Source organism: Aulonocara sp. 'chitande type north' Nkhata Bay, linkage group LG3 (genome assembly GCF_057382095.1).
Source record: "Aulonocara sp. 'chitande type north' Nkhata Bay isolate Kocher_YH1m ecotype deep benthic linkage group LG3, A_spYH_male_GT1.1, whole genome shotgun sequence".
Lineage (NCBI taxonomy): Eukaryota > Metazoa > Chordata > Actinopteri > Cichliformes > Cichlidae > Aulonocara > Aulonocara sp. 'chitande type north' Nkhata Bay.
In genome coordinates this window covers 5,875,590-5,901,866 of record NC_141346.1, presented here as the reverse complement: position 1 = coordinate 5,901,866, position 26,277 = coordinate 5,875,590, and the positions used below count along the sequence as shown (strand labels likewise).

At 42.4% G+C, this 26,277-nt stretch overlaps 2 protein-coding genes across 8 annotated transcripts in view; both read left to right on the top strand.

Annotated features, from left to right (window-relative positions):
- Positions 1-26,277, top strand: part of LOC147333651 (uncharacterized) — a 157,108-nt gene that overhangs the window by 26,763 nt on the left and 104,068 nt on the right. The window contains exons 1-8 of one of the 7 annotated variants that reach the window (XM_086268444.1): positions 16,097-16,295; positions 16,429-16,776; positions 16,920-16,936; positions 17,809-17,827; positions 18,544-18,618; positions 18,960-19,274; positions 23,020-23,346; positions 25,359-25,685. In XM_086268444.1, the coding sequence (XP_086124570.1) occupies positions 16,259-16,295; positions 16,429-16,776; positions 16,920-16,936; positions 17,809-17,827; positions 18,544-18,618; positions 18,960-19,274; positions 23,020-23,346; positions 25,359-25,685 (1,465 nt within the window). In that variant the 5' untranslated portion in view covers positions 16,097-16,258. Of the gene's footprint in view, positions 1-16; positions 4,027-16,096; positions 16,296-16,428; positions 16,789-16,919; positions 16,937-17,808; positions 17,828-18,511; positions 18,619-18,959; positions 19,275-23,019; positions 23,347-25,358; positions 25,686-25,779; positions 25,872-26,277 lie in introns of those variants that run through there. The other 6 variants (XM_086268470.1, XM_086268450.1, XM_086268460.1 and 3 more) reach the window with 6 other exon arrangements.
- Positions 1-26,277, top strand: part of LOC147333652 (NACHT, LRR and PYD domains-containing protein 3-like) — a 131,052-nt gene that overhangs the window by 4,665 nt on the left and 100,110 nt on the right. The window lies entirely within an intron of this gene.

Genomic DNA, 26,277 nt, shown 5'->3' with positions numbered 1-26,277 from the left:
TGTGTCTCCTCTGCAGGGAGAGTTCAGGTCCAGGATCAAACAGGGGACATCAGGAACAGAAGCAGCTCCATTGATCCGACTCCTCTGATGGCTGATCAATCAGTTTGATCTGTGTGTTCTTTGATTATTGATCACTAATGTCCAGTGTTGGGACTAACGCGTTATTAAGTAACGCGTTACAGTAACTACGTTATTATTGTGGTAACGAGCACAGTAACTAGTTATTATGCCAAAATCAGGTATGCGTTAATCGTTACTGGGATTTAGAAAGGGTCGTTATTTGTTACTACGTGTGTTGCGTTGGGATCACCTTGGAAATCGGAACATGGACCTGGGAATGACGTCACACTCGAGCAAACAGTGTTCTGGTTAGTGTCATGGTCCTGAGTCTGATGACTCAGTCTTTTGTGTTTCTTTATATTATTCTATGTTCTTGTTTATTCTGTTATATCTTTTGTTAAGGTTTTCTATTTTTTAGGGTTTTTGTTCTATGTTCTATGACTGCTCCCACTTCTGTGTTCCCTCTGTCTATGGTTTCACACTGTCTGCTTGTGAATTTGTCTAATTTCAGTGTCTTGTCTGGTTCTCTGTGTCTGAGTTCCCTGTTTTATTCTGAAGGTCTCTGTCTCATGTGAGTGTGTTCACTTTACGTTTCCCCTGTCCCATCAGCTCTCATCTCATTTCTCCCAGGTATGTTCCCGTCCTGTCTCAAATTCCTTGATTGCTGCTGTGTATATTTAAGTAGTGTGTGTTCTCCTGCCTGTTGCCGGTTCATTCCCTGCTTCAGTCTGTGTCATCTACCTGCGTCTCCATTTCAGGTCTGTTTTGTTAGCTTTCTCCAGTTTAGGTTGTGCTTAGTTTCTGTCCACACCTTTGCCTTTTCTGTTTGTATTCCTCCTCAATAAAAGCCCACTCACATCCCTTGTGCCTGCATCTTGGGTCCTTTAAAAAGTTCCACACGGCTCACCTCGTTGATCATGACAGTTAGCCTCGTCAGAGAAGTCCGGATTCCAGTATGATGATAATGGTTGTTTTGCTAGCTGCAAAAATAAATTACTACTAAACACATATGCAGCCATAGCTGGACTTGGTGGGGCCGATGTTTTGTTTTTACTTTTTTTGGGGGTTTTTTTGTAACGGTATAAACAATGAGAGGTTGTGGATTGGCCAGATGCTGGCAGGTGTGTAAAAATAACTCAGTTGTTTGGTGGTGGCTATGGCAGAGCTTCCACAGATTCATTAACATTAGCAAGTGGTGGAGACCAGCAGGTGTATGAGGGAAAAGTGAGGCAGGAGGAGAGCCCCGAGGCGGCCGCCGGTCCGAGTGTCAGGTGAACTGAACTTCAGGTAAGAAGTTATGACCTGCAGTCTATCTGGGTCAGATATAAACCAAGTTTAGGTGCAGTTTGTTTTCGCTATGCTGACTTTTTTGTACTGGGTACTAGCTAGCATGACGGAGTTTCTATACAGCTGGGTGGTGCTATGATGTCACTGATGTTGAACTTTATTTTGTTCATAAGGTTAATTATTAGAGTTGCCAACCGTCCTGTAAAAAACAGAATCGTCTCGTATTCAGAGAAAATATTATGCGTTTTGTATTCAGGTGAAATGGAACACAGTTTGTCCCGTACTTCAGCTAGAATGGGGGGGAGAGAGACACAAAGCTGGAGTTATTCTGTGTTTACGCTGCACAGCTGTTTCTTCTTCTCTCCCCTCCCTCTCCTGTTGCTACTTCAATCATGAAACTGATCAATGATCAGCTGATCTGCTTTTTTCTCTTGCTTGTTTATTGCCCACTTTGCGCCAGAAAGAAGAAACCAGCGGATGTCGTGATGGAGAAACAGGTTTATCTTTTAGGTGACATGAATAAATTAAAGGGAAGTTATGAACTCTTTCTGAGAGATAAATAACACCAGCTGTCAGAAGTAGCTGACAGCTGGTAACTGTGCAGGGGCGGGTCTAGCAAAGTTTTGCCTGGGGGGCCAGGTAGGGCTTTAACAGGGAAAAGGGGGCACAAAGAAATACTTTTCTTTCTTATTCTCATTTAAAATATCTCTGTTTTAACAAATAATTATCTTATTCTTACAACAAACGTTTTCATCTGATGTAAAATGTATAGAAATCCATCCGTTGTCCCATCAGGGTCTCATCATAACTTCTTTAGAAGTATATACTAGAGATGGACCGATCCGATATTACGTATCGGTATCGGTCCGATACTGACCTAAATTACTGGATCGGATATCGGAGAAAAATAAAAAATGTAATCCGATCCATTAAATATCACGAAAGCACCTCGCAAAACTTGCAACACGCCGTAACTCACCTCAGAACGTTAGCAGTCGGAGCAGTATGCATCACGTGATAGAGCGGCTGTGGCATGCGGGACCTGTCGGTGGTCTGGATAGCATGTGGAGCTTCGCTAGCAACCTGGCATTTCATCTCCGACAAAGTTATCCCCGAGAGAAGTAAAGCAAGTGTGTAAGTCCATCTCTGAATGTTTGTAAAGCATTCCCACGTTAAGCTTAACAAGCGACTGCCTCTCGCTCTCCGGCTGCTACTTCAATCGTGAAACTGCTTAAATGATCAGCTGATCGGCTTTTCTGTCGCGAGTCCGTGTCTCTTGTTTGTTTTTGGCCCACTTTGCACCAGAAAGAGGAAACCAGCGGCTGAACAACAGCAGCACGTTTAAGCTTGATAAGCTGTTGTTAGAATTTATTTAATATTACTTTCTACTCGAGGATCTTTTTCTACGTAGCTGACGCTGGTAACTGTGCAGGGGCGGATCTAGCAAAGTTTAGCCAGGGGGGCCGATAGGGCATGAACAGGGAAAAGGGGGCACAAAGACATACTTTTCTTTCTTATTCTCATTTAAAATGTCGAGCTTTTAATAAATAATTATCTGACACCCAAAGTTTTAATTTGATGTAAAATGAATAGAAGTCAATTACTGTATATAGTGACTATTAAGTCTAATATATACCCTAGTAAGCTATAGTACTTTTTCCTTTGGGAAGGTACCATCTGTGCAGTCTGCAATTTTGTTGAAGAAAGATGTTGAATCTATTTAATATTTCTTGAAAAATAATTGATTTCTGTGCATTTTTTTTCACACTGCATCAAATTAAGGTTGATTACGTCGATTAAGCATCATGAGGTGGAGCGTGAGGGGTGGTTCCTTATTTTTTATTTATTTCTTTTTGTTGTTGCTGGGAGTTGGAACCCTATTAGTTAGGTTGCTTAATATTTACGCTAAGTACTCTTTAAAATACCAGAATAGGGAGGATGGTGTAGGTCTAAGTTTATTAGATTGATCAGTATTGCTGAACTATGAAATATTTTTTTTGTATACAGGTATAACAGAATAGCTTTAGTGTAGTTGTTGTTTTAAACTTGAGTATGAACTTGCAGACTTGCAAAATGCAGCAAGATATTTTAAAAAAACAGTTTTGTTGATTAAAAAACACTATATCGGATTCATATCGGTATCGGCAGATATCCAAATTTATGATATCGGTATCGGTATCGGATATAAAAAAGTGGTATCGTGCCATCTCTAGTATATACTGTATATGATGCCCATGTTTCGCACATTTTCTAGATTCTGTACCAGTACTATGTAAAATGCCATAAAAAATTTCTATCCTTTCTCACCTGTCTTTCTGTCTCCTTTCACTTTTTAAAGGTTGCCATGATAGAAAAAATATTTTTCCCTGCCATGCTGTGTATTGACGTGGTAAATTTGCCTATTTGCACTACTCTGCCTGGTTTACACCCAATGTCATTTACCCATTATATTGTATATTGTATAGCTTTCTTGTTATATGTAAAATTGTATTGTATTTATTTAAATTTTTACTTTTTAATTATTTTACCTGCATTTTTTAATCACTCTTATATTTAAATGTTCATTTGCTATTTTATCTAGGGATTGAGAGTAACGTAGTTTCTATTCTCTGTATGTCCTGTACATGTGGCAGAATTGACAATAAAGGTGACTTTGACTTTGACTAAATAAATATTTCATGAAAATATCACTAAGTCTGTCGTTTATTATTTTTAATATTCAATAATGATCATGTCTCACCCTCTAGTCTTCTCTGTCTTAATTTCAGGTTTCCACCATGTGTTGTGGTTCAGGAGGTTAACTCAAACAAGCAGTCTTTGGGTTTCGGCTAAGTACTGTTTAGAATACCAGAATAGGGAGGATGGTGTAGGTTTAAGTTTATTAGATTGATACATATACCAGCAAGACAGCGTACATCACTGTCACAACAGCGTTTGTTTTCATTCAAAGGCTTTATGATTTTTCCTATAATACCTGGTGGGCCGGTCTCTAGTCAGTTCAAATCAATTCAATTCAATTTATATAGCGCCAAACCACAACAACAGTTGCCTCAAGGGACTTTATATTGTACAGTAGATCGTACAATAATCGCCCGGGCTGATTTTTTACAGTCCAGCCCTGTATGCAGCTCATCTGCAGTCTGGAGCAGTGTTGGCCAAGTTACTTGAAAAAAGTAATCAGTAACTAATTACTGATTACTTCTCCAAAAAAGTAATCCAGTTACTTTACTGATTACTTATTTTCAAAAGAAATTAATTACTTAGTTAGTTAGTTACTTTTTAAAAACACGATTTACAACCTGAATAGGTGATAAAGCGATAGATCTTTCAGCCCAATTCTACTTTTTCTACATAATCCATCCTACAAAATGTAATCAAATGGAAAAGTCTCTTTTTAAAACTTGTTTTATTAGTTTTAATCTTTTAACTTTATGCATCAAGCAAAAATTTAATTATATGCAAAATTCTCTGACTTTAATAAATTAGTTTAACATTTAAACCTATTTTCTGCACATTCCAGCACATAAAATAAAATATTTTTTGTGTTTACACTCAGTCTTTCAAACAGATGCAAGTAAAACACAGCAGAAAATAAATAAAGTCAAAGACTAGCGGTCCTTTTGCTCTATTTTCACTTGTAAAGCAGGAGTGGGGAGGCGGAGGTTTACCCTGGTGCAGGTGTGCCGCAGCGGTCAGTGGAAGAATCCGCGAGTTTCTCTGTGAGTTTCCCATTACGTGGTAGCTACTCAGTGCTTGCTTGGAAGTTTAGGTTTTTTTTCGCTGCAAAAAGAAGTTTTCTTCCCACGCACAGCAGACACTAATGTTTTTGTCACTTTTTATGGAATCAAACTCAAAGTAAGGTCAGTACTTCCCCGCTTTAAACGCTGCACGCTCATACTCTCTCCCGCACTCCATATGTGATCCATTGTTGATCTGCACACAGCTGTTGTCACGAACGTCGCACTTGCTTACATCACTGTCATGAGACATTCTCGCAAAAAAATCACGGTTTTAGTAACGCAGTAACGCAGCGTTCCTACGGGAAAGTAACGGTAATCTAATTACCGTTTTTGCAATAGTAATCCCTTACTTTACTCGTTACTTGAAAAAAGTAATCAGATTACAGTAACGCGTTACAAATAACGTGTTACTGCCCATCTCTGGTCTGGAGTTACCTGCATCTTCCTACTTGGAAGTCAAAATTTCAGAGTACAATCAAAGCACCATGACTGCAGTTTCTGTGTTGGACGGAAAAAGCGCACATGACGCTGTGATGTAGAATCATGTCGGCAGTCCACCACAGTCCAGGTGTGGGGTTTCTCTCGTGGAAATATGCACATTATTTTTTCCTTTCGGTTGGTAGGTGGCACCGTGCACTTGTGGCAAGATAGTGCTAACATGTAAGCAAGGTAGAAGACTGGCATCCTTGCTGGATATGCAGTTAGGGAAGCAACACATTAATGAGAGAATTCTGAGTAAAACTAAAGTTACTTTCCCTAGTAACTAGTTACTTTCAAAGTAATGAGTAACTTGAAGTAAGAGTTACTTTTGATAGAATTAACTAGTAATGTTACTTTAAAACCCTTTTAAAGTAACTTACCCAACACTGGTCATGTCAGAGTGGAGTCAGTGTGATGTTGTTGTTGTGTGTTTGAGACTTTTAGTGTCCATGAAGGTCTCTGCTGCCGTAGATCCTCTGAACTGTGACAGAGGTCTCACTCTGGAGGAAACTCTCAGCACTTTCCAGCAGCTCCTCCATCATGGAGGACGTTCCCTCACTGTAACAGGTGGAGGAGAGAGGAGAGGAAGCACAGGTGGATCCTCTGAGGATCCACCTTTATTGTGGGTACATAATTGTATGTGATCACCTGTGTTTTTTGAATATTTATTTTATATCCAAAATGTTCTCCAAACATTTCTATCTTTGACCATAGCTTCGGTAAGCTTCTTTCTGGGTCTGTGAGGGTCAGCAAAATATCATCTGCATATAAACCCGTTTTATATTCCGTATTCCGTATCCATATCCCTTTAATGTTCATCTTCCCTAATGGCTTGCGCCAGTGGTTCAATAAATAAAGCAAACAGGGCTGGGCTAAGCGGACATCCCTGCCGACATCCTCTCTGCAAGTCCACTACTCCAGTTAAGCTCCCATTTATTTTTATTCTTGCTGAAGGTAAATAGTATAAGTTTTTAATCAGTTGAATAAAAGGGTCTCCGAAACCAAACCTCTCCATAGCAAAAAAAAAGTAATCCCACCGGACGGAGTCAAACGCCTTTTCTGCATCAAGACTTAATGCAGTCGATTCCCTTTGGGTTTTATTCATATAATCTATTAAATGTAAGGCACGTCTTACTGTATTGAATCTGTCTGTTTTTGAGAAATCCTGTGTGATCTTCATCAATAATTTCTGGTATTTAATTTTTAAGCCTTCCCGCTATTATTGAGGTGAATAATCTATAATTAGGGATGGGTATCGTTTAGGTTTTATCCGATACCGGTGCCAAACTGGTACTTTTGAAACGGTGCCGGTGCTTAAACGGTGCTCAAACCGGTGCTTAAAGAATGGAGAACACAAAATTGGTCCAAAAACCTCTCATGTTCAGCTGTTTTTTTGTAAAAAGATAACAATGTTAGCCTTTTCTGCAGCTATGGGGCATATATGGTATCACTCTTGGCTGGAAGCAGTGCTTAAACAATGGAAAAAACACAAACTTTGTCCAAAAACCTCTCATGTTTAGCTGTTTTCCACTTTTTCTTTGGTCATTTTAGCCTTTTTGGCCAGGGTGAAGGGAGTATCTGCCATCAAACAAGAAGACAGCCGCATGTAGCTATGATGATGTTTGCTAGTTCACCTTACCTGCATTAATGTAATAACGTGGTTAGCCTACTCAACGTAAATTACACACGAACAACATTAAGCTACTCACGCAGAGAAGAACGGCTGCTGCTGCATCATCATCCGTCATCATTTCTGCTACACTGGCAGGGCTAGGAGCCAGGACTCTCCTCTTCGGGTTTTTGGGGGATGTTGCTAACTCCGGGTCCGATAACAGGCAACCCACCCGCAGTAGATGTGCTCGGTGTGAGGTCTCGCAGCAAGCTATCAAATACGGCGCATTTCTCGGCTTTTAAAAAAAACCGCTATGCGTCACCAGGTGTTTCATCGGATTCTTGGTGTTACCTCCTTTGCACAGTATCAGCTTAAAGCACTTGTTGCTGCTGAGTTTGCATATTTTGCTGTGAAGTACAGCCAGACTTTTGACCGCTTCGGCATTTTTAATCTGTAGCTCTGCTCTAAAAGAACGTATGTACCTGGACCCGCCTACTATCCTCGGAAACGTAAAATGATTGGCTAGAAGTGTATCACAGCTCAGGAAAAAAAAGCACCGAAATAAAGCACCGAAATGTGCGCTGCTTTTCGGTCTGGTTACTACCGTTGATCTCAGAACCGCTGCCATCATGGCACCGGATACCGGTACCCATCCCTACTATAATCCATATTCAGAATTGAAATTGGTCGATATGAAATACATTCCTTTTTGTCCTTGCCCATCTTTGGAATTACTGAAATGATTGCCTGTCTCCAAGGTGCTGGTGATTCCCTTCCCTCCAACACATAGTTAAAACATTTTAATAATAGCGGTGATAATAAATCTCTAAAGGTTTTAAAATATTCTGATGTAAATCCGTCCATACCCGGCATCTTATTGGTTTTTGTTTTTGTAATGGCTTTATCCAGTTCTTGTTTAGTAATTTGTTGCATAAGTATTTTGTTTTGTTCCCGTCCAATATTAGGTAGAATGCGAAAAAATTTCTGAATGTTTAGAGGGTCAGCTCCTTGTGTCTCTGTGTATAATTTTTTATAATAGTTTTCAAATGAGTTTTGTATTTCTTTGGCAGTGTAACACGTTTTTTGGCTCTCTTCATCTTTTATACTGTAAATTCCTCTTTCTTCTTCCTGTTTTTTAATTCTCCAGGCCAATAATTTCTTTGCCCTAGGACCGTAATCATAGTACTTTTGCTTAACAAATCTAGCTTTTATTTCTTCTTGTCTGTCATATATATATCATTTAATCTCCGTTTTGTTAATTTTATCTCTTCCAGTGTTTGAGAGTCTTTAACAGTGGCGTGTTTAGTCTCTAAGTTCTTTAATTTGAGTAGCAACTCATTAATTTGCATTTGTTTCTCTTTCTTTTGGTACGAGGACCACATGATCAATTTTTCTCTCATTACTGCTTTGGATGCATCCCATGTAACACTTGGGGACACCTCTTGATTATCATTTAATTCACAGTAGTTTTTATACTAATTTCTTACGAATTGTATACATTTGGTATCATTTAACAAGATCATATTCAACTTCTAGCTAGTCTGCTTTATTTCAGTCTCCAGATGTATAGACAAATAAACACCTGCATGGTCTGATATGTCTTTTACTCCTAGGTTACATCTGAGAATTCTATATCTATCAGTGTTAAACATAAAAAAATAATCCAACCTGGAGTGTACTTTATGGGGGTATCAGAAAAACGTATAGCCCCTTTCCTTGGGATGTAGCTCCCTCCAAACATCTATCATACAGTGGGGCAAAAAAGTATTTAGTCAGCCACCGATTGTGCAAGTTCCCCCACTTAAAATGATGACAGAGGTCAGTAATTTGCACCAGAGGTACACTTCAACTGTGAGAGACAGAATGTGAAAAAAAAATCCATGAATCCACATGGTAGGATTTGTAAAGAATTTATTCGTAAATCAGGGTGGAAAATAGGCTATTTGAATTACTAGGTTATTCAAATTGTCTGTTATACTTTTATATTCTTTTATTAAGCTCTTGGAGGGAGGCTAGTAGAGGTTCTTGATTAAAACATTTATTCAACATAGTACATGTAGTTTCAGTTAGGTTATTACACATAAGGATGAGCCTCTGGTCTGGTAAAAGGTCAGAAGTGCAACGGGTGAGATGAGAGGGCATGTAGGGTCAACACATACAGACACACACATTAGTTAGACTCATTTATAGGTGAGAGGTTGGTCATGTTTGTCTCTGGAAAGAGGAACAGTGTCTGGCAGGATGTGGGGCTCGTGTTCCAGACGAGACGAAGACAACGTTCTTTTAAACTGTGTTAAAAGTCATTGTGGTTTTGATTTGATGTGTGTATATATTCTGTCTGTGACGTATGAAGGGGCGTCGTTAATTCAAACCCTGATGCTATAAAAATCTGTGTATGCTTTGATTAAGTCGAAGATTAATTCCTGTCTGCGTACAGATTATTCTTCCCACGCGTGTATTCATTAAAATCAATTGTTTGACCAAGATCTTCTGGACCCTGGTTGTTTGTACTCTCCTTCCTCAATACTTGAACCTTATGTAACCCCTATAGACATGGTTACTAGTATTTTCTTGTTTTTACCTGGTATTATTATTTCCGACACCCCTTGAACACACTTTGATTTTCCGTAGTTCAGTGAATGCAACAAAAAAGCACGTTGCTGCATTAAGCTAGGCAAAACGGAGCAAGACACCCGAGAGCAATTAACAAGCTACACAACTGGTTTTTTGTGATCCTGGATCTGAAGTGGTTCTGGATATGGATGGCGAGCCAGACCCTGTGAAAACTCTTGGCGAATCCAAAAGCAGTGTGGCCAGCTGTTCTGGATGCAGGAGTAGAGCTACAGTCTGAATTACTTCGAATCGCAGGATTTCAGATAAGCAAGAACAAAAACTGCTTACTTGATACGGATTGTTTCTCTGGAAAACAGTTAAACTCCCAATATCCTGCTCATCAGGAGTCAGGTCTAAAGAGACTACTTATTTTATTTTATTTTGTTGTTATTTTCAAAAGAGCGCTCTTCTCTGTTGATTTTCTGTTAATTTTCTATGCTGTTTACATTGGGTTATTGCACCACTGTAACATTGTAATAAATCTGCCGGCTGTTCAACACTCAATTCTCTCAAAGTTATTTTACTCCTCTCGAATCTAGTCTATAAGTTTAACCCTACTATACTAAGCAGGTGTTACACTTAACACTGACCACTTGGCGTCTGTCAGACAGGAAGCTAAGGATCCAGCTGCAGAGGGGGCTGCTCAGTCCTAGATCCTGCAGTTTCCTGTCCAGCTTCAAGGGAATGATGGTATTGAATGCTGAGCTGTAATCTACAAACAGCATTCTCACATACGTGTCTCTCTTCTCCAGGTGTGACAGGGCAGTGTGTAGTGTCAGGGCTATGGCATCATCAGTGGACCTGTTGTGGCGGTATGCGAACTGTAGAGGGTCCAGTGAGTCGGGTAGTGCAGAGCAGATGAAGTCCCTGACCAGCTTCTCGAAGTGGTGGTTATTTATATCTGTGCTTTGTCTTTATTGTCTTTCCTCAGGAGAACAATCTCAAATAGATGAAGACCTGGTTAGCATGGTGATTGAGGACTCCCAGCCATTTAGCATTGTGGAGGACAAAGGATTCAAAAGATTTGTTAAATCATTAAATCCTAGCTATGTTCTCCCCACTAAAAAGGTCGTAAAAGCTGTGAAAATTTAGTTTTTACTGAATAAAATGTGGGCAGGACTGAGGCTCAAAGCCTCAGTGTGTAGCTGTCCATACCTCAACATTACAAAAGCACAACCACTGTCCACACCCCAACCACACCTCACCTCACAGTAAATGATCATTTCCATTTTAAGCATTTCCAAATGATCATTTTCCATACTGCCAGTATAAATATACACAGTATACTGCCATCACTACAATATACATGTTTTACACACTCCTTTTGTTGTTGTCATTTACAGGCTGTGTGCAAAAGGCCACACTCTTCAAATTCATGCCAACTAATATTTTTACGTCCAGTAGGTGTCCTGCTAGAGCAAATGAAGCTTCAAGACGCTTTGCGCTGGGGTGAACCAATTGGATGAAAAGCTTCAGTGCTTCATGAAGCTTCATCTGCCCATCACTAGTTATTTGTGGTTACATACACTTTTAGACTGATGTGGGCCAAAGCCTAGCATAGCCTGTAACGTTATTATGACGGACACATTATATGAGTGAACTTGACTTTAAGTGACTTACAGGTTTCTTTGAAAAATACTTTCTTATATCCAGGATCTTCCTTTTTGCTGCCATCCTCCTCCCAGCGCAGGCTTGCCGCTGCTAAAACTAAACAGAGCTCCCTGAAAGGCACAGCCAATCACATTGGCCATATTTCTCACATGACGTAGGACTCCAGTAGAGGACGAAATTTAACTCTTTCTGCACCGCTGGGTGAATGAGACGTTGACAGATCGTTTTTTTTTTCTTTCTATCGGGTTTGATTTTCTTTACTCGAAGAGATCAAATTATTGGTGGGGACAATTCAATAATCGCTGAATATTGGTGGGGACATGTCCCTTCCGTCCATGCCAAATATACGCCCTTGCTTAGCCTCAAGTACGGTGTACATTTTAGGACATCCTCGGGTTTCAGGAAAAAAGTTGTCAGGTCTCAGGTGTGTTAGGATAAATGTACTTTTCTTAGTGCTTATTGTCTGATTATTTTGTTTTTTGCAGGTCAGTGCTTTACATATACTGTATATTGTAGTATATACATCTGTTTCATATTCATGAAGCAGATTCATATTCATTAAGCAGGTGTGAGGAAGCAGTTTAAGAGTCTGAATGCTCGAAAAGCTCCCGGCCCAGACGGTGTGTCTCCTGCCACCCTCAGACACTGTAAAACGAGCTGGCCCCAGTGTTTTCTGGCATTTTCAACTCCTCACTGCAGGCATGTCATGTGCCTGCCTGCTTCAAGTCCTCTACCATAATCCCTGTCCCCAAGAAACCAAGGATCACTGGACTAAATGACTACAGACCCGTGGCTCTAACATCTGTGGTCATGAAGTCATTTGAGCACCTGGTTCTCTCCCATCTCAAGACCCTCACGGCCCCCCTCCTGGACCCCTGCAGTTTGCATACAGAGCCAACAGGTCTGTAGACGACGCCATCTACACTTCATCCTGCAGCATCTTGTGGGGATTAGAGAAATATTTTGCTGCTATTGTTAATAATCATCATCATTACCATTGCATTAATAATTAATATTGATATTGCATTCAGATGTTTAAACATATTGGTACCCAATTAGCCTTTATTACAGGTACAGTGATAACCACTTTAAACTGTTGAGTGAAATCAATAATTTTAAATGCTTTTGAATGCTTGTTATAATCTTAAATGTGTATGTGCTGATTCTGTTGGGTTATAAAAGAAGGGCCTAACTCTGAGTACACTCTGTGCAAAGTAGACAGGAAACTGCAGGCTTTTGAGCGTGTTTGTGAAAGTGAAACTGTAAGTTACTTTGAGGAGCTGTGGGATGATGCTATTTGAATAACCAGGTTATTCATTGTTATCTTTTATTCATTTATATCCTTTTTATTAAGCTTTGAGTAGTGGCATTCATTTACAGCATTTATTCAATACATTGCATATATATATATATATATATAGTTTTAGTAAACTGCTACACATTTGAGAGTGGCCTCTGTCTGACTGTGAGCGTTAGCTGGTGAGGTGAGAGGTGACACAGAGGGCCAATTGAGGTCAGGACACACACACACACACACACACATATGCACACACACACCTGCATACACTGTAGGTAGGCTATGTTCTAGGTGAGAGTTCAGATATTTGCTTGTCACTGCATTTTTGTGCGTGCAGAATTGTTAAGTTTGTTGCAGAGCATGGCTCGAGGTTTTGGAGAAGCGAGGGCGAGATGAGCCACCGGAAGCACCTGGCGCGGAGGCGAAGAAGATGCTCTTTTGAACTTTGTTAAAATCGTTTACGGAACATTTGTGGTTTTGAAACCTATGTATGTATTGTATCTGTTTGACGTTGAAGGGGCGTCATTAAATTTAAACCCTGATGGTATAAAACATCTGCTTGTGCATTGTTAGACAGAGATCGATGCTGTCTGCGTACAGTGATCCTCTCTCCATGCGTGTATTCATTAAAATCATCGTTTGAAAAAAAAAAAAAAAAAAAAAAATGACAAAGGATGAACTGAAGCTCTGCCATCACGTAATGTCGCATACTGCTGTTTCTGATGTCATTTAGAAAAAAAAAAAAAAAAAAAAAAAAATCATCGTTTGACCTAACCCTCCTGGATCAGTGTTGTTTCTGTGTCCCTTCTTAATATTTGATCCGCAACATTTTGGGAGCTCGTCCGCGTATTGAGACTCCCCAGGAACCTACGCCAGGATCCTGTTTGTGGACTTCAGCTCTGCCTTCAACACCATCCTTCCAGACCATCTCCAAGTCAAGCTTTCCCAGATGAATGTGCCTGATCCCATCTGCCGGTGGATCACTGACTTCCTGACGGACAGGAAGCAGCATGTGAGGCTGGGAAAGAATGTCTCGGACTCCCGGACCATCAGCACCGGCTCCCCTCAGGGCTGTGTTCTTTCTCCTCTGCTCTTCTCCCTGTACACCAACTGCTGCACCTCCACCCACCAGTCTGTCAAGCTAATCAAGTTTGCAGATGACACCACCGTTATTGGGCTCATCTCGGACGGGGATGAGTCTGCCTACAGGAGGGAGGTTGAACGTCTGGTGTCCTGGTGCAGCCACAACAACCTGGTGCTGAATGCCCAGAAGACAGTGGAGATTATTGTGGACTTCAGGAAGCACACAGCTCCACTCCCCCCCATCATCCTGACTGACACCCCCATCACCTCTGTGGACTCATTCTGCTTCCTGGGTACCACCATCACCCAGGACCTGAAGTGGGAGCCCACCATCACCTCCGTCATTAAGAAAGCCCAGCAGAGGATGTACTTCCTGAGGCAGCTGAAGAAATTCAACCTGCCAACACGGACGATGATGCAATTCTACACTGCAATCATCGAGTCCATCCTCACCTCCTCCATCACCGTGTGGTACGCTGGAGCCACTATCAGGGACAAACAAAGACTGCAGCGTGTTGTGCGCTCTGCTGAGAAGGTGTTTGGCTGCAGACTCCCATCTCTGCAGGACCTGTACACCTCCAGGACACTGAGGCGTGCAGCTCGGATCTCAGCTGACCCTTCTCACCCTGGACACAGTCTGTTTGACCTGCTCCCCTCAGGCAGGAGGCTCCGGTCCATTCGCACCAGAACAGTAAGAACAGTATCTTTCCCTTTGCTGTTGGACTCATGAACAGTTAGCTTTGGCTCTCGGAGGAGGCGGACGCACTTTTTCTCCTCTCCCTCATCTTCCCTGCTTATGTCCTTGTCAGTCACTTGTCTCTCACAGTCTGTTCTCTAAAACCTAAAAGAGGAATTATGGATTGGATCAACTGGTCCCTAAATGCATTTGACACCCATTTCTCAACGAGAAGTTTGGGCTTGGGTGAGCCTGAGTGCTGAAGATATCTACCTATGGTTCCGAGGAGGGAGCAGACTATATTATACACATCTGGCCTGTAATGCTTCAGATCTGCAGATGCTTAGCAGCGTGCACATCTCCTTTTCCGGAAATGAATAAATAAAAAGAATGATTGAAAAGCTTTGACCACACTGAGTCGCGTCTTCTCTGTCCAGTTAGGGCAAGGCAAGGCAAATTTATTTGTATAGCACAATTCAACAACAAGGTGGTTCAAAGTGCTTTACAGAGACATTAGAAACAAAAACAAATAAAAAGCATGATTTAAAATTGATTAAAACAAGCAAACAAACAAACTAATTAAATAACAAACAAACAAACAAAACAGTATGTAAAAAAAAAAAAATCAAAACAGATAAAATCAGAACAATAGATAAAATCAGTAGTTAAAATGTAAGTTTTAAGAGTTAGAAGAATAAAAGAACCGGGTTCAATAGGTGTCAGGTATCAGGTATCAGGTCACTTTTATTAACAGTTGGTGAGGCGTGATTGTGTATGTCGTTTTGGTTCGTCCTCTTCCCCTGACCACACCCCGCCACAGTTTCATTTCTGTCATAAAACCTTCATCTGTTTCTGATCTGAAGTCCAGAGTTCAGAGTTCACAGTGTTTGATTTCATGTGTAGTTAATCATTTCTTCTTCCTGCTGGGATCCTTTGTCCTTTATTGCTAAGTCGTTCCTGATTGTAGAGCTGAGATAAACATAAAGCACCACTTCTGTTTCCTTCTTTCATTTGCAGAAGAACGTGTCTGCATGTGTTTCTGAGTAAAGTGTGCAGTGATACAAACAGCCTGGTTTACATGTGAACACTTTAATGACAGATTTAGAGCTCAGTGCAAGAATCTGAAATAATAACACACATGTACATTTCAGCCTTTGTGCAAACACACAGTTTCACTGAGTTTTGTTGGTCTTTGAAACAATAATGGTCTCTCAGATTAATCACATCCATATATATCAGGCGCTGTTTGTTTCTTAGTGCAGCTGTTTGTGTTGGTGGAGGTCAAAGGTGTGTTTAGTGTTTCCACAAAAACTCACAGGAGTCTGTGACGTGTCATAAAAAGGTTCTGGCTCAGGCTGAAATCAACACATTAATCCCCACAAACACTGATGTACAGCACAGAGTGAAGCTTCATGTTGGTGTGTGCAGTGTGTAGCATCCATGCTAACATAAACTCAGTGAAGCACCAAAGCTTCAAGTTTCAGTTTTATTGTGCTCGATTCATAAAGTTGCTGGTTGTAAATGACGGTCATGTGAGTGTAGAGCTTTCTGTGTGTCGCTGTGAACCTGGAGCAGTCACACTACGAGGAGGCTGAACGTCCTCCTCTTTCCTCAGAAGTGATCTGTGGCCGGCCGGACTTCATTCCACAGATGTGCTTTAACAAAGTGTGAAGCTGAACTCTGAGCTGTGACAGTGAAGCAGTGTGAGAGTGTCAGTAGATGATCAGCAGAGGAAAGTGAAGCTGCTGTGAGCTGATGTCCTGAAGGGCTTTTAAAGAGTCTCTGAGTTTGACAGGAACATGAAGATGTTTGTGGTGTTTGTGATCCTCCTGCACGGTAAGTACACCTTCCTCTCTCTGCTCTCATCATCAGCTTTTCTTTCATCTCTCTCTCTTTAATGTGTTGAAGTGCAGCAGCTTGATCTTTAACTTCAAAGTGACACATGGAGTCTCTGTCTGTGTGTCCTCAGTTTCCCAGCATGCCTCAGATGCTGTGGAGATGTATGAGGGGGACTCGTTTATCCTGCCCTGTGAGTTTGACACTTTTGATCTGACTGACCCCTCCGTGGTGTGGAGTCGCTCCGACCTCAGTCCTCCCACCGTCCACCAGCATCAGCTTCAAGGAGACGAACTGAAAGATCAAAACCAGCTTTACAGTGGCCGAACATCCATGAAGACTGACGCTCTGGAAACTGGAGACCTCAGCCTGACCCTGACTAGCCTCCAACTGTCTGACAGTGCCACCTACACCTGCTCCGTCAGAGACAAGAGGACAGGAGGACAAAGGACAGTGACAGATGTACAGTTGGAGGTCAAAGGTCAGCAACAAACACCTGCTGTAGATTCATCTGACATCACTTAGATAAAGCTTTATTATTTTAACACTGTCAGAATAAAAGCAGTTGAGTCTTTGACTGAAGTATAGCCCTATTCATTAAATGTATGAATTTCATTCAGTCAGAAGTCAAAGGTCACGTTGTCCATCCATCCATTCATTCAGCGTCCACATCACTGCAGCCGCAGCACCAATCTGTCTGTTGATCTCTTCTCCCGTCACTCGTGAACAAGGCCCGAGACACTTAACACTTGGGGCAGGAACTCGTCCCTGACCTGGAGTGGGCTCTCCACACTTTTCTGGCTGAGGACCATGGCCTCAGATTTGGAGGTGCTGATCCTCCTCCGCTTCACACTCGGCTGTGTACCGTTCCAGTACAAGCTGGAGGCCATCACCCAACGAAGCCAACAGAACCACATCATCTGCGAAAAGCAGAGATGACATTCTGAGACCACCTAAGTCAAAGCTTTACGCCACTTGGCTACACCTAGAAATTCTGTCCATAAAAATTATGAACAGAATCGGTGACAAAGGGCAGCCCTGGCGGAGCTGCCATCATCCACCAAAAACGAGTCCAACTTATTGCCAGCTATATAGACCAAGCTCCTGTAACGGTTGTATAGGGATCGAATGGCCAGTAGCAATGGTTGGAAGACACCTCCGGTCCCCTTCATAAAAATTCAAAAAAACTTCTTCTTCAGCCTGGTGGCTCCCATCACCTCTGGTGTCCACCATTTGGTTTGGGGGTTACCACGACAACAGGCACCAACCACCTTGAGGCCGCAGCTCAGTGCAGCAGCTTCAGCAATGGAGGTGCTGAAATATGGTCCATTCGGACTCCGAATGCTGTTGAAGTTCTGCCGGAAGTGTGGGTTGTAGGTGTTGCAGACTGGGTCCTCTGCTAGGTGTTCCGAGCGCACCCTCACTATACGTTTGGGCGTGCTGCGTCTGTCCAGTGTCCTGCCCCGTCACCTGATCCAACTCACCACTAGGTGGTGAAAAGTTGACAGCTCAGCCCCTCTCTTTACCTGAGTGTCTAAAACATATGACTGCAGGTCTGCTGATATGATTACTGCAGGCTGCAGGTTCATCAACCTGCAGCCTAGAGCATGGTGTTCGCACTGGCTAAACTGTGGTTTGCACAGAAGTCCAATAAAAGAGCACCACTCTGGTTCAGATCAGGGAGCCCGTTCCTCCCAATCATGCCCCACCAGAAAGGTGACATTCCATGTCCCAATTGTCAGTCTTGGTAGCCGGAGATCAGTCCACCAGGGCCTCTGTTTCTGGCTGCCACATGACACACAATGCAACCAACCCCTACAACGCCTCCTGTTGGTAGTGGCCCGCAGGAGGATGGGCCCATGTCCCCTCTTCAGGCTGGACCTCCATGGGGTCCAACCGGGCACAGCCTGAGAAGGGGGCATGGGCAGACGCTCGCCCTTGGACACCCTCCCCGGTCCTGGCTCCAAGGTGGGGCCCTGGTAACCCTATCTTAGGCTAGTTTAACTATTGCCTCAATAGTTTCCTCATAAAGGGCTTCTGAATATCTCTTCAACTGGTCCCTAACCCAGGAACTTCCCATGGGAGACCCTGCTAGGGGTCAAACACCCCCGGACAAATAGCCCCTGGGATCCCTGAGACACACAAATCCCTGCACCACGATAAGGCAGCGATTCGCGGAGGGTAGCAAGGTGGAGGTCATGTTGTTCCTTGTGTTTCTCCACAGAATGGTTTCCATCCTGGGCCAAAGTTCTCCTGGTTCTCCTGGTTCTTCTTGTGGTTTCTGGAGGTCTTTTATTTTATTTCCGACAGTATTTCATGTCAGGTGAGTGTCTCCTACCACACCACCGATAATGCAGATGGTTAATCAATCACCATGTTCCTGAGGTTTTTAAAGTCAATTACAATACCATCAGCTTTGTCTGGAGGTATTAGGAGAAAATCGGTTCATTCAGACCTGCCTTTAGGAAAAGCCTCTAGTTTAAATAACTGATTGGTGTCATCTTTCATCGTCACTAAATCTATCTATCATCTGCTTGGCAATGACAATTTTACCATGGAATCGAATGCTGAATTAAGTTGAAGCACAGGAATAGGTTTACTGTGAGGAGGCTATGAGAAGATCAATATTAACTATTAACTCATGTTGTACTGCTGTCCTCTCAGTATACAAGGTGGAGGTGGATTCAAGGGTGGAGTCTGTCCAGCTTATCTGCAAAACCACAGTTTGCTTGCCTAAAGATGCTAAAGTGGAGTGGAAGGACACAAACAACAGGAAGGTCCACGTGTATAAGAATGGCTCTGACCAGCTTGAAGAACAGGACAAGAATTATCAAGGCCTAGCAAAGATGAAGAGAACCTTACCTGGAGACCTCAGTCTGACCCTGAAATACCCCACAGATGAAGACACCTACACCTGCACTGTCTACAGCAGGGATGGAAACATCCTGCTGAAGAAAAAAGTGGTGCTCACTGTCAGAGGTCAGTGCTGTAGATCCAGGTCAAAGGTCAAAAGGTCAGACTCATGATGGTGGTTCAGTCTCAGTGGCTCCATCCAATAATGTCACAGTGTTAGCATGTCTGATGTTTGTGGCTGTTTTGGTTTTTATTTAATTTCCTCCCAAATGTAAAAGCTTCAGCAGATGAACTGTAGGAGCAAAGTTCATGTGTGAGACTTCATCTGAAAGGTAACATCTTCTAGTTTCTGAACATGTGTTTGTTTAGCATGTGGCTAAAACACAGGCTAAGCTAAGTCAGCTCAAATCTCAGTAAAAACCTTCTTTGGTCCTCATCTATAATCAGTCATATCTGAGTCACAATAACTAGAAGATGATTTCTAGCAGAAGTGTGAACATCTCCACATCCTTTCTCCATGTTATCATCCAAAGCTGTGTGAAGTTTCAGAGCTCTGCAGCTAACAGAGACTTTCAGTTTGCTGCTCTCTTCCTCTGACAGCTCCATTCTTAGGGAGCGTTAGTTCTCTGTTTCACTTTATTCCACTTATTCAGTCTGATGTTCTCTGATCTGTTTCTCTTGTTTAGTGTCTTAAAGGCTGCCAGTGCCTCTCTTTGCTTTAACCAACCTTTCTCTTTATTTCTGAGCTTTTTAAGGACTTTAACCTTTGAAAATGGAAAGAAATCAGTCAGATTCATGGCTGCATCACAGTGTCACATGTAGTTCTCCACATCAGCTGGATTATATCTATAGCAGCAAACAGCAGCTGATGCACAAATCTTTGTCTGTGTGAATAAAGTTGGATCAGTTCAAACAGTTTGTTGCTCTGCATTTGAAAAGCAGCAGTTTGAATCCCCCTGTAGATACTGACAGGTAACCGCTTCACACCCCACATAGCATGGAGGTCTGGTATAAAGTCAGCACTGCTGGCTGACTTCTGGCACGATAAGACGTATGTTATCCAGATCTGGCATGCTATATCTGGCTTGATTGTGGTTTGGTTTATGTGGCCCAGGCCCATAGAAAACAGGTCTTCCCTGGATTCGGAATCAAGCTGGCACTTCTGATGGACTGGTGTCATGGCAGGGTGTATGTCAACCAGACGTGGGCCAGGTCTGGCAATAATGGCTCTATTTATGTTCCTTTTTTCCTATTTTAGTCAGAAGATGCAAATGCCATGTTGCAATACTATACTGCTATGGTAGCCAACATTTCAAATGAAGGTTTGACAGGTTTGTGAGTGTACACTTTATCCAAAACCTAGAGACGGTTCACTCATGTTTACCACTGGGAGGCTGTCGCTCAGGAGGTAGAGCAAATCACGTACTGATCGGAAGGTTAGTGGTTCGTTCCGTGGCTCCTCTAGTCTGCATGCCAAGAGTGTAAATGTGTATGGATGTAGTTAGGAAGCACTCAGTTTAGAGAAAGAGTGTGGTTGGGTTATTGTGGCATGTTGTACAAAGAACTTTGAGTAATCCGAGAGACTAGAAAAGTGGTATATAAGAGTCAGTCATTCACTGTCTGAAAGGAGTTTTGTCATGTTACTTTTGCATTTTCAGTCACATGTTGTTATTACATGGCTTGATTAAAGGACACATTAGGCTGACATCTGGCAAACCAGATCTGGGCCACCAAAAGGCCGTCATTCTTTGCGATATGTGGGCCATGTGCACCTTGTGTGGGCCAGATCTGGGCTATCCCAATTTTGCGATGTGGGGCAGAGCTCATGCCTTTGAATCCAGCTGTGACTGTTGATTTTCTATTGAATGGACTTTTTCAAATCCAGCTGTAGGCCTGTGTTTGTGAGCTCATTAACAGCTGTTTGTTTAGAGAGACGTGGTCCTCACAGGACAGCCACTACAAACATATGATTTTATAGAATATGATGCATTACTGCAGATTCAACACAATAGAAAGGATTTGAAATGAGCTCAGCCTTAAACATGTGCAGCAGTAATATTGATCCACAGACACTGATGGGAACATTTTTCTGCACAATAAGTACTTTGACTTTTCATACTTTATGTACAATTTGCCAGTACTGCAGTTTTGTGTGTAGTGTAGTGTAGTTATACATGCTTCCCTTAGGCAGTATCATTAGAAGACATAGCATACATTTTCACTGCTATGCAGATGACACCCAGCTCTATCTGTCCATGAAGCCAGATGACACACACCAATTAGTTAAACTGCAGGAATGTCTTAAAGACATAAAGACCTGGATGGCCGCTAACTTTCTGCTTCTTAATTCAGATCAAACTGAGGTTATTGTACTCGGCCCTGAAAAGCTTAGAAATATGGTATCTAACCAGATTCTTACTCTGGATGGCATTACCTTGGCCTCCAGTAACGCTGTGAGGAACCTTGGAGTCATTTTTGACCAGGACATGTCCTTCAACGCACATATTAAACAAATATGTAAGACTGCTTTCTTCCATTTGCGCAACATCTCTAAAATTAGAAATATCCTGTCTCAGAGTGATGCTGAAAAACTAGTTCATGCATTTATTACTTCCAGGCTGGACGACTGTAATTCATTATTATCAGGATGTCCAAAAAACTCACTGAAAAGCCTTCAGCTAATCCAAAATGCTGCAGCAAGAGTCCTGACAGGGACTAGAAAGAGAGAGCATATTTCTCCTGTATTGGCTTCCCTTCATTGGCTTCCTGTTAAATCCAGAATTGAATTCAAAATCCTGCTCCTCACATACAAGGTCTTAAATAATCAGGCCCCATCTTATCTTAATGACCTTGTAGTACCATATCACCCTATTAGAGCACTTCGCTCTCGCTCTGCAGGCCTACTTGTTGTTCCTAGAGTATTTAAAAGTAGAATGGGAGGGAGAGCCTTCAGTTTTCAGGCCCCTCTTCTGTGGAACCAGCTTCCAGTTTGGATTAAGGAGACAGACACTATCTCTACTTTTAAGATTAGGCTTAAAACTTTCCTTTTTGCTAAAGCATATAGTTAGGGCTGGACCAGGTGACCCTGAATCCTCCCTTAGTTATGCTGCAATAGACGTAGGCTGACGGGGATTCCCATGATGCACTGAGTTTTTCCTTTCCAGTCACCTTTCTCACTCACTATGTGTTAACAGACCTCTCTGCATTGAATCATATCTGTCATTAATCTCTGTCTCTCTTTCACAGCATGTCTTTATCTTGTCTTCCTTCTCTCACCCCAACCGGTCGCAGCAGATGGCCCCGCCCCTCCCTGAGCCTGGTTCTGCCGGAGGTTTCTTCCTGTTAAAAGGGAGTTTTTCCTTCCCACTGTCGCCAAAGTGCTTGCTCATAGGGGGTCATATGATTGTTGGGTTTTTCTCTGCATCTATGAAGCGCCGTGAGGCGACTTTTGTTGTGATTTGGCGCTATATAAATAAAATTGAATTGAATTGAATTGATAGTGAGGTGTTTTCATGGTGTTTTCTTGGTGCTTTTACTAAAGGAAGGCTTCTATCAAATTCTTCCACATGTTGTCAAACTGAGCTGTGTGATGAAGTGAGTGTGACAGAAACACTCAGACTGTGTTTCTCTGCTTCATCAAGTCAAATCTGGTCCTCAGAGACTGAATAAAGTCCTGTCCCACTAACAGCAGCTCCAACAGTCTGTTCACTGCTTTCTTCCTGTCAGTCTTCATCTTTCTGCTGCGTCTCCTCTTCACACTGACCACTTTCTATCTAACAGTGAGCTCCCAGTGAAGCAGCAGCATTCAGCCTGTTAGAGTCAACACAAATGTCTCCATCCAAGCTCATGTTGTGCTTTGTTGTCCTCTCAGTCCCCCAGGTGGAGGTGGATTCAGGGGTGGAGTCTGTCCAGCTGCCCTTCAACACCACACTTCACCTGCCTGAAGACGCTAAAGTGGAGTGGAAGATCAGTTCATACACAAAGGTCCACGTGTATGAGAACGACCCTGACCAGCATGAAGAACAGCACCAGGTTTACAGAGACCGAACGAAGATGAATGAAGACCTGCTGAAAACTGGAGACCTCAGTCTGACCCTGAAACACCCCACAGAGAGGGACAACTACACCTACACCTGCACCGTCTACAGCAGGGAGGGAAACGTCCTGCTGAAGAGAAAGGTGGAGCTGAAAGTCAGAGGTCAGTGCTATAGATACAGGGCAAAGATCCGAGGTCATGTGGGCGTTTATTCTCTAAAAGCTTTTAGTTTCAGCCTATTTTCAGTTCATTCAAATAAAATTAATTCTCTGATTTCCTTTTTATCTAAAATCCAAAAATGTCAGTCTATTCATAAAACTGTGGGTTTAAATGAATAGACTTAGAAAACTGTTAAAATGGAGTTGAAATGATCAAACGTTTTGTTAGTTTAGTCCAAATCAATGTAAATGTATAAATATCAATAGTTTTAAAGCTGCTGAGATCATTCAAACACTTTGATCCTGTCATTTGGATGTTACTACATGTCAGGGTGGAGCAGCCATAAATATCAGGCTTTTATTGTGAAAATGCTGAGTGTGATGATCCAGAGGAGCCCATGGGGTCTTTGTGGCTGGATGAAGAGTTCGCCTTGTAATCGGAAGGTTGCCGGTTCGAGCCCCGGCTTGGACAGTCCCGGTCGTTGTGTCCTTGGGCAAGACACTTCACCCGATGCCTACTGGTGGTGGTCAGAGGGCCAGTGTCCGGCAGCCTCGCCTCTGTCAGTGCGCCCCAGGGTGGCTGTGGCTACAATGTAGCTGCCATCACCAGTGTGTGAATGTGTGGATGACTTAATGTGTGTAAAGCACTTTGGGGTCCTTAAGGACTAGTAAAGCGCTATACAAATACAGGCCATTTACCATTTAGACGTGTGCACTGTGGTCACGCCAGCATTGAATCCATCCAAGTTACATGGTTTATTAAAATAATCAAATTACAGCATTTACATTTATGTTAGATAACTTTTAATTAAGTGCTTTAGCCCAACTTTTACATGACCTGTGTAGCATGTTAACACTATTGGAAGTAAAAATAACTTGAACTCCAATTTTGAAAGCACAAATTTCTTTTTCTTCTTTATATAAACCTCTGCCTCACACAACAAGACTATTGACTACACTACACTTTAACTACACAAGATTTACACTAAACGCCACAAATCTCTCACACCTCAAAACACCGCTGTCACTCCTAAAACTTCCCCCTTCCTAATCAGCTAAATGCCACGTTGCCATATCATTGTTTGATTGGTCGACGTGGTACATTTTTCCACCGATAGAAAGGGTGGGGGTTTTTTTGGTTTTGTTTTTGCTCACAGGCGGAGTGCTTTAGAGTGCTTTCCATATAAAACACAGTTTTTAACGTTTCTTCCCACAGTGAATAAACAACAATATTATTCAGGAAAAACAAACAAACATTGCATATATTTTTATCATAACTCTGCTTTTACGTGGCCTATCAACACAATTTAAAGACACTTTGTCCGTCAGTTGTTCCGTCTGTCCTGCTCACATCTCCAATGGTTGTACACGTTGTCATTAACGTGGCTTCACTCCACATCAGCCGCTTTGCTCGCTAAAACATCTGAGTCTCATTGTTGCTGCAGTTTACCTGCAACTGCTGTGAAGAAAAAGTCTCCATGTGTTTGTGTTTGGTCCTAATCTGCTGCCTGTCTGTTTGACATGCTGGATTTCCAGCTGATCGATGACAGATTAGAAACTGATCAGTCTATTGATCACACAATATTCCATCAATAGAACTGATTTGACTTTGATTTGTGTAACAAAGTGATTTCCACGTCTCCTTCATGATGTGACAGTGTCAGAGCTGAATGCACTTGTAGAGCATCATGTTTTTATGGCTCACATTTAAAGTGTTGCAGCTCTAATGTACAGCTGTCATATTAGAAATAGAAGCAGCTCTGATTTTAGTGCTCAAAGAAATCTATGAAGTGATGAATTCACACATGAACAGTTTTCTGCAGCGTTCCTCTCGGCCTTATTTGCAGCTCCACTCTTGTTTTTGCTCTAATAATTATTTCTCTCCATGAGCTGTTTCTCTGCCTGAAGGAGGCGCCACTCCATCGCTTCATTTAGTGCAGAACAAGAGTCACATGATGCTGCTCTGAACACCAATCACACTTTGTACAGCTCATGTTGTGTTTGTTGTCCTCTCAGTGTGTCAGGTGGAGGTGGAGGAGGGGGCGGAGTCTGTCCAGCTGCCCTTCAGAACCACACAAAACCTGCCTGGAGATGCTAAAGTGGAGTGGTGGGAGGTGAGTTCATACCACAAGCTTCTCGTGTATGAGAACGGCTCTGACCAGCCTGAAGAACAGCACCAGGATTACAGAGACCGAACGGCAATAAATGAAGACCTGCTGAAAACTGGAGACCTCAGTCTGACCCTGAAACAGCCCACAGAGAGAGACAGTGGAGAATACAGATGTGGCGTCTACAGGAAGAACATCTGGATCAGAGGGAAAACTGTGCAGCTTAAAGTCAAAGGTTTGTGTGTGTGTGTGTGTGTGTGTGTGTGTGTGTGTGTGTGTGTGTGTGTGTGTGTGTGTGTGTCTCTGACTGTCTTGTGTCTCCTCTGCAGGGAGAGTTCAGGTCCAGGATCAAACAGGGGACATCAGGAACAGAAGCAGCTCCATTGATCCGACTCCTCTGATGGCTGATCAATCAGTTTGATCTGTGTGTTCTTTGATTATTGATCAGTGATGTCAGAGTGGAGTCAGTGTGATGTTGTTGTTGTGTGTTTGAGACTTTTAGTGTCCATGAAGGTCTCTGCTGCCGTAGATCCTCTGAACTGTGACAGAGGTCTCACTCTGGAGGAAACTCTCAGCACTTTCCAGCAGCTCCTCCATCATGGAGGACGTTCCCTCACTGTAACAGGTGGAGGAGAGAGGAGAGGAAGCACAGGTGGATCCTCTGAGGAAGAGGAGCGTCCTACAAACCACATGAACACATGACCAGAGGGGCGTGGCCTACAGTGGTAGTATTAAGGAACAGTCCACATGTTCCACTTTGACGGCTCATCTCCAACAAAGCAGACCTGTGATCACTTTGACTCAGGATGATGGATTGTTTGGATTTG